We start from the raw sequence: 8,777 nt of genomic DNA on the forward strand, positions 1-8,777 counted from the left end.
GTAAGTCGTGTCCCTGACATGTCTGCTCAAATTGTGTTGTCCCAAAGCAAAGCCTGGAGTGTGCCCTCGTAGACCATGGGGCGTAGGGACGTGTGCAGAGTTATGTTCCAATGACAGTGACTGCCCCAATGATGAAAAATGCTGCCACAATGGATGTGGGCATAACTGCATTGCACCGTACACAGGTAGGATATGGTCCCAGAGTGACAGATACACCCATCTATTGCATTCATTATTGCTGCATTACTCTGGAAACAAGAAAGCTGGAGATTGTAATGTACATTTCATACACATAGATCAATATATTTCACATACACTCTCTTTAGAGCTGAGACACTCAATTAAGAAGATTTCTGAGAGCCATGTAGGTATTTAGAGTTTTATATATAAATATATATATATATATACACCATAAACATTTTGTAATGGGGACATTTAAGACCAGTAAAGCTCATATTTAATTTAGAGTGATCAACACAATGTTTAGTACAGAGCTTCTGTAATACACATGATTTCCATTGTTCCTCTTGTGACATTCAAGGTGTGGGTTGATGGTCACTAGACTTGATGATGAATGTTATGGATTGTTCTCATATCTGTTGATAGTGATTGACGCCAGACTGGAGGTCCCAGTAGAAGGACCGAGGACACACTGATTATTCACTGTTGTATTGTATTGATGACATTGTGGAACACTGTGTGATTCTGAAGCAGCTGACAATGTCACCGCTTTCTGTTTTGACTTCCTACAAATGCAAATGCCTATTTATCGTAACCATCTCCTCACAAATATGACAGATTTTCAGAAAATGGTTCGGTCCAATTGTTTCCTATTCCTCCTGCTCTCTCACAGTGCCGATCCCCCCGAAGGCAGGTCAGTGCCCGCTGCTTCTGAATGTCGTGCCGTCACACAAGGGATGTGTCCGCGATGAGGAATGTCCTAAAGATGACAAATGCTGCATCTTTGACTCTGGCGCCTTGTGTGTCCCACCTGACTTCAGTAAGAAGTTTACTAACAGTGTTCAGAAGGCTGCCATGCGTTTTCATGGGTGTTATGGGGAAAACATTGATGATGGTGGCCAAATGTCTCCAAAACTAATTAGACACAAAAATATTAAGGGTATACTCTGCAATCTTTTCACAAATACAAATTCCTATTTATCGTAACCATCTACACACAAATATGACTGATTTCCAGAAAATGGTTCAGTCCAAATGTGTCTATGTTCATGTCTCTTTGTGGCAATTTGGGATCCCTGACATCTGCTCAAATTGTGCTCACAAAGCAAAGCCTGGAGTGTGCCCTCGTAGACGATGGGGGGTAGGGACGTGTGCAGAGTTATGTTCCAATGACAGTGACTGCCCCAATGATGAAAAATGCTGCCACAATGGATGTGGGCATGACTGCATTGCACCGTACACAGGTAGGATATGGTCCCAGAGTGACAGATACACCCATCTATTGCATTCATTATTGCTGCATTATTCTGGAAACAAGAAAGCTGGAGATTGTAATGTACATTTCATACACATAGATCAATATATTTCACATACACTCTCTTTAGAGCTGAGACACTCAATTAAGAAGATTTCTGAGAGCCATGTAGGTATTTAGAGTTTTATATATAAATATATATATATATATACACCATAAACATTTTGTAATGGGGACATTTAAGACCAGTAAAGCTCATATTTAATTTAGAGGGATCAACACAATGTTTAGTATAGAGCTTCTGTAATACACATGATTTCCATTGTTCTTCTTGTGACATTCAAGGTGTGGGTTGATGGTCACTAGACTTGATGATAAATGTTATGGATTGTTCTCATATCTGTTGACAGAGATTGACGCCAGACTGGAGGTCCCAGTAGAAGAACCGAGGACACACTGATTATTCACTGTTGTATTGTATTGATGACATTGTGGAACACTGTGTGATTCTGTAGCAGCTGACAATGTCACCGCTTTCTGTTTTGACTTCCTACAAATGCAAATGCCTATTTATCGCAACCATCTCCTCACAAATATGACAGATCTTCAGAAAATGGTTCGGTCCAATTGTTTCCTATTCCTCCTGCTCTCTCACAGTGCCGATCCCCCCGAAGGCAGGTCAGTGCCCGCTGCTTCTGAATGTCGTGCCGTCACACAAGGGATGTGTCCGCGATGAGGACTGTCCTAAAGATGACAAATGCTGCGTCTTTCACTCTGACGCCTTGTGTGTCCCACCTGACTTCAGTAAGAACCTGACTGGTTTACTAACAGTGTTCAGAAGGATGCCATGCGTTTTCATGGGTGTTATGGGGGAAACATTGATGATGGGGGACAAATGTCTCCAAAACTAATTCGACACAAAAATATTAGGGGTATACTCTGCAATCTTTTCACAAATACAAATTCCTCTTTACCGTAACCATCTCCACACAAATATGACTGATTTCCAGAAAATGGTTCAGTCCAATTTTGTCCGTGTTCATGTCTCTTTGTGGTAAGTCGGGTTCCCTGACATGTCTGCTCAAATTGTGTTGTCCCAAAGCAAAGCCTGGAGTGTGCCCTCGTAGACGATGGGGCTGGGGCGTAGGGACGTGTGCAGAGTTATGTTCCAATGACAGTGACTGCCCCAATGATGAAAAATGCTGCCACAATGGATGTGGGCATAACTGCATTGCACCGTACACAGGTAGGATATGGTCCCAGAGTGACAGATACACCCATCTATTGCATTCATTATTGCTGCATTACTCTGGAAACAAGAAAGCTGGAGATTGTAATGTACATTTCATACACATAGATCAATATATTTCACATACACTCTCTTTAGAGCTGAGACACTCAATTAAGAAGATTTCTGAGAGCCATGTAGGTATTTAGAGTTTTATATATAAATATATATATATATATACACCATAAACATTTTGTAATGGGGACATTTAAGACCAGTAAAGCTCATATTTAATTTAGAGGGATCAACACAATGTTTAGTTCAGAGCTTCTGTAATACACATGATTTCCATTGTTCTTCTTGTGACATTCAAGGTGTGGGTTGATGGTCACTAGACTTGATGATACATTTTATGGATTGTTCTCATATCTGTTGACAGAGATTGACGCCAGACTGGAGGTCCCAGTAGAAGGACCGAGGGCACACTGATTATTCACTGTTGTATTGTATTGATGACATTGTGGAACACTGTGTGATTCTGAAGCATCTGACAATGTCACCGCTTTCTGTTTTGACTTCCTACAAATGCAAATGCCTATTTATCGTAACCATCTCCTCACAAATATGACAGATCTTCAGAAAATGGTTCGGTCCAACTGTTTCCAATTCCTCCTGCTCTCTCACAGTGCCGATCCCCCCGAAGGCAGGTCAGTGCCCGCTGCTTCTGAATGTCGTGCCGTCACACAAGGGATGTGTCCGCGATGAGGACTGTCCTAAAGATGACAAATGCTGCGTCTTTCACTCTGACGCCTTGTGTGTCCCACCTGACTTCAGTAAGAACCTGACTGGTTTACTAACAGTGTTCAGAAGGCTGCCATGTGTTTTCATGGGTGTTATGGGGGAAACATTGATGATGGGGGACAAATGTCTCCAAAACTAATTAGACACAAAAATATTAGGGGTATACTCTGCAATCTTTTCACAAATACGAATTCCTCTTTACCATACCGATCTCCACACAAATATGACTGATTTCCAGAAAATGGTTCAGTCCAATTTTGTCCGTGTTCATGTCTCTTTGTGGTAAGTCGGGTTCCCTGACATGTCTGCTCAAATTGTGTTGTCCCAAAGCAAAGCCTGGAGTGTGCCCTCGTAGACGATGGGGCGTGGGGATGTGTGCGGAGTTATGCTCCAATGACAGTGACTGCCCCAATAATGAAAAATGCTGCCACAATGGATGTGGGCATGACTGCATTGCACCGACACAGGTAGGAATGGTTCCAGAGTGACAGATACACCCATCCACTGCATTCATTATTGCTGTATTACTCTGGAAACAAGAAAGCTGAGGCTTGTAATGTACATTTCATACACATAGATATTTTTGAGTTGCACCCCCTTTTGCCCTATGAAAAGCCTCAATTCATCAGGGCATGGGGTCTACAAGGTGTTTAAAGCGTTCCATAGGGATGCTGGCCCATGTTGACTCCAATGCTTCTCACAGTTGTGTCATGTTGGCTGGATGTCCTTTGGTTGGTGGACCGTTGGCGGCAGGGTAGCCTAGTGGTTAGAGCGTCGGACTAGTAACCAAAAGGTTGCAAGAGCAAATCCCTGAGCTGACAAGGTAAAAATCTGTCGTTAAGAACAAGGCAGTTAACCCACTGTTCCTAGGCCGTCATTGAAAATAAGATTTTTTTCTTAACTGACTTGCCTAGATAAATAAAAGTAAAATATTTCAGGGAAAAGGATTTTGGGAATATCAGGCTGAGACATCAGAGGAGTAGCAACATACGTTTCTTACGATACAGCAATTCACAGAACTTTAAGCTGACAATTTGTCAAGGAACACCAACAAAATTCCAACTCATTGTAATAGTAAGACCTCAATGGAAAGAATCAGTGTACGGATGATTTCCAGTGTTCTACTTGTGACACTCAAGGTGTGGATTGATGGTCACTAGACTTGATGCTGAATGTTATGGATTGTTCTCATATCTGTTGATAGAGGTTCACGCCAGACTTGAGGTACAAGGGCCGAGGACACACTGATTATTCACTGTTATGTTGTATTGATGACATTCTGTGAACACTGTGTGATTCTGTAGCAGCTGACAGCCTGTTTGTTTTGACTTCCTACAAGCCTCTAGAGCTGGTGTTTACAGAACGTTTGTTGCTGTCTGATTAGAATGTAAAGGGCATGTCTCCAAGATGCCAGTCAGACATTTTCTATGCTTCTGTGCTGGAAGTGTCTCCCTGTTGCAGCTTGTAATAAACTGGATATAATTATTTTCTAAATAAAAAATAATTAATATTAACCAATCCACCTCTTTGGAGGACACAAATATTTTGGAGTTTTACAGCTTTTCTGCTGTATATTCATGTATATACATTTTACATGTACATTTTATATGGATATTCATGTATATACATTTTACATATACATTTTACATGGATATGGGCAGTGTATCAAATCAAAATCGGCAGTGTATCAAATACTTGTTCTCCCCTCTGTACATGCACATACATTGTACATATACATTTTACATGTATCGATTTATTATGGATAGATTTGATTGACTTTACCTGCGACTGCTTTTCTCGATTGTTATCTTGGAAATTCCTATTACACTTATGTTTCTACTGTATAACTGACAACTTTTAATTTGTTACCATAGTGAAACCCGGTCGCTGTGTCCTGCCCAACGGGACCTACATGTGTGCCGAGTACTGTTACAAAGATGGCCAGTGCCCCGGGGAACAGATGTGTTTCCGGATATGTTGATTCTATGCCTGCAGTGAGCCATTGAAGCTTTATTGGAAGTTCTTATTAGTTATAAGAAATAAGTAGAACATACAAATCATTACATGTACAATTATGTCAATGAAAACGGATGATTTTATGCAATAATAAATATGAAAAATGATCATAGCTTTTATGGAAACTGGACAATTTTCATGGGCAGTATGTGAATTGAAAAACGGCAGTATGTGAATTGACAAACTCATGTGGACTGCTGAATTTGAATAAAACAAGATTTTGAACACCTGTGCTTGGTTTTTTAGCGGGTTATTTGAGACTTGTGTGGTGCTCATGTGAATATCCTTCATTTTCCGGCTTCAGACCAATGCCTGTTCTCAGTTTAATCATAGTGTTTTGTTTTTAATTTCCATGGTTTTTACACCGGAAGGTGATCGTGCAACCTTATTATAGAACATTATAATTAAGTAAAAATGCACAAGGAGGTATGCAGGTGTCGTTCTGTCCCTGAACAGGCAGTTAACCCACTGTTCCTAGGCCGTCATTGAAAATAAGAATTTGTTCTTAACTGACTTGCCTAGTTAAATAAAGGTAAAAAAATATATGTAAAAAAATACGGCCAATATACCAGTGTACAGATTCCTGAACCTGACTCCAAAAACAAGCCACCGACTGTTCTTAGCACGTGCCTTGACGTACAGGCCTTAGCCGTGGTATATTGGCCATATACCACAAACCCCAGAGGTTCCTTATTGCTATTATAAACTGATTACCAACGTAATTGAAGCTGTAAAAATAAATGTTTTGTCATACCCGTGGTATACAGCCTGATATTCCACGGCTGTCAGCCAATCAGCATTTGGGGCACGAACCACCCACTTTATAATACAGTTTAACACATGCTCACCTTGTGAATCTTCACGATGTTGTACGTTTTATTTATTGATAAGATCCATGCTCATAATCATACTGATCATTGCTCACAGAAAATTGGCGAGAGCAAGGAAACAAAGACTGAAGCAAATATTTGCTATGTGATTACACAATGCAGCTGGCTAAATAGACGACTACACGAGCCGGAAATATGGCCGAGCTGTTCCCAGTTGAAGGGTTCTGAAATATTCTCTCTCGCCGAGTCGAGTTGTGTTCGTGAATATCGTCATCCATCTCGGTGGAAACAACTTGGACACACAAAGGGGACAGCCCTGGTGCGTCAGATGCGAGATGATTTGGAGGTAGTCCTCATGTCCCCTGGGACAATGGTGAGATACTCTGACATCAAACAGTGGAAGATTTGCATGTTCCTCCGTGGCAGGCGCATGCCCACAATCCACCACTTTGCATTAAATCACTGTGTCCCTGGGCAGTACCATAGGGCAGGGTTTCCCAAACTCGGTCCTGGGGCTCCTCCTGGGTTCACGTTTTGGTTTTTGCTCTAGCACTACACAGCTGATGAAAATAATCAAAGCTTGATGATGAGTTGGTTATTTGAATCAGCTGTGTAGTGCTAGGGCAAAACCCCCAAATGTGCGCCCAGTGGCACCCATGTTAACAACCATTCCTGAACCTGACTCCAAAAACAAGCCACAGATGGACAGTACCAAAATAGATACTCTATTGATTCTGTTCAATGCCCCATATACTGAGCATTCTTTTTGTAGCGGGAATCTTATATAATAGCTTAAATTGAAAAGAAATGATTGATGCTTCAGTTGTTACTTTGTATATTACTTCAATAAATCTGATGCCATGGTGTTGGGATATCGAAAATCTGTTCCCAACTATCTTGAATTTTATGCGGTAGAGTTGTCAACCCTCTTGACCATAAGTGAAATTGATACATGTTACGATTTATATTGGTCATTTTAAGCCATTTGCGATTAATTCATTCCTTTCTGTTTTAAGTAATTGCCTATTCCATTTTTGTGGCAGAGCTGCGATGAACTGGTTATCATTTTGTATTGAGCATACATTTCCTTACACCGTGATTAGGACTGTGAGGTCACTTTTGCAAGGGTTGGAGACTCCCAATTGCTAACATGTATAGAGAGTAATAGTAATGATGTCTCTTTGTAGGGACTAACTCCGCCATGGATCTTTGAACAAAGCCTATTGGAAAAGTTTTTGTAGGGTTTTTGGATAAACGCTGAAAATACGTTTTGTGGTGAAGACAGGTTTTGGAGATCTTATACGTTTTATTCTATGAGATAATCTTCATCAGCTAATGTCACTTTTTGCGAATTTTGAAGCATTTATGTAATTAAGAAAAGCATTTGTGGACTAAAAACATTATGTTACTCAACATAGAGTTTGTCTGAAGTTACACATCACCGTATCGCAACAGCGTGACCGTTTCGGAATATTGTATGCTTATTGTTTAGAAAGTATTTAGTATTTATTATGTATAAATAGCCCACACTTTAGATGAGGCCACGCAAAAAGACTTAACTGATGATTAGTAAAGTCGTTTATAAAGACCTATATTACATATCTTATGTAATGGTCTTATGAATATTAGTGTAACGATGTGCGCTGAGAGTTGGGAAGCAAGTTCAGGGAGTGAGTGATTTAATCAATCAACGAAACATAATAGAAAACAAGAAACACAAACAACGCACAGACCAAACTGAAACAGAAACAATGACGCCTGGGGAAGGAACCGAAGCGAGTGACAAATATAGGGCAGGTAATCAGGGAGGTGATGGAGTCCAGGTGAGTGTCACAACGCAGTGATGACCGTAACGATGGTGACAGGGCTGCGCCATAACGAGCAGCCTGGTGACCTAGAAGCCGGAGAGGGAGCACACGTGACAGTTCCCCCTCCCTGACGTGCGGCTCCAGACTCAGGGCGCAGACCAAGATGACGATCCCGGGGATCAGGAGCAGACCGGTCACCTCTGCTAAGGAGCCGGAACCCGTCGACCTAGAGCGCCAGAGATCTTATAATAAATCCCGCTGTGCCCTCTGACGACCCATCAAACAGGCAAAGTGCCAACACAGGACTAATATTAAATCGTACTACACCGGCTCCGACGTTCGTCAAATGTGGCAGGTCCTGCAAACTATTACAGACTACAAAGGGAAGCAGAGCCGCGAGCTGCCCAGTGACACGAGCCTACCAGACGAGCTAAATAACTTCTATGCTCGCTTCGAGGCAAGTAACACTGAAACATGCACGAGAGCATCAGCTGTTCCGGACAACTGTGTGATCACGCTTTCCGCAGCCGATGTGAGTAAGACCTTCAAACAGGTCAACATTCACAAGGCCGCAGGGCCAGACAGACTACCAGGACGTGTTCTCAGAGCATGCGCTGACCAACTGGCAAGTGTCTTCACTGACCTTTTCAACCTCTCCC

General features: G+C 41.6%; 1 protein-coding gene across 1 annotated transcript in view; it reads left to right on the forward strand.

Moving 5' to 3' along the window:
- The window catches only part of LOC149981251 (uncharacterized), a 34,097-nt gene extending 25,708 nt beyond the window's left edge, over nt 1-8,389 (forward strand). Inside the window, exons 6-7 of the mRNA XM_090185808.1 lie at nt 3,795-3,931; nt 8,263-8,389. Of these exons, the coding sequence (XP_090041934.1) occupies nt 3,795-3,931; nt 8,263-8,389 (264 nt within the window). The remainder of the gene's footprint in view (nt 1-3,794; nt 3,932-8,262) is intronic.
- Nucleotides 8,390-8,777: the final 388 nt, after the last annotated feature.

This window comes from Oncorhynchus mykiss, chromosome 9, assembly GCF_057628025.1.
Source record: "Oncorhynchus mykiss isolate SJ-2025 chromosome 9, ASM5762802v1, whole genome shotgun sequence".
Lineage (NCBI taxonomy): Eukaryota > Metazoa > Chordata > Actinopteri > Salmoniformes > Salmonidae > Oncorhynchus > Oncorhynchus mykiss.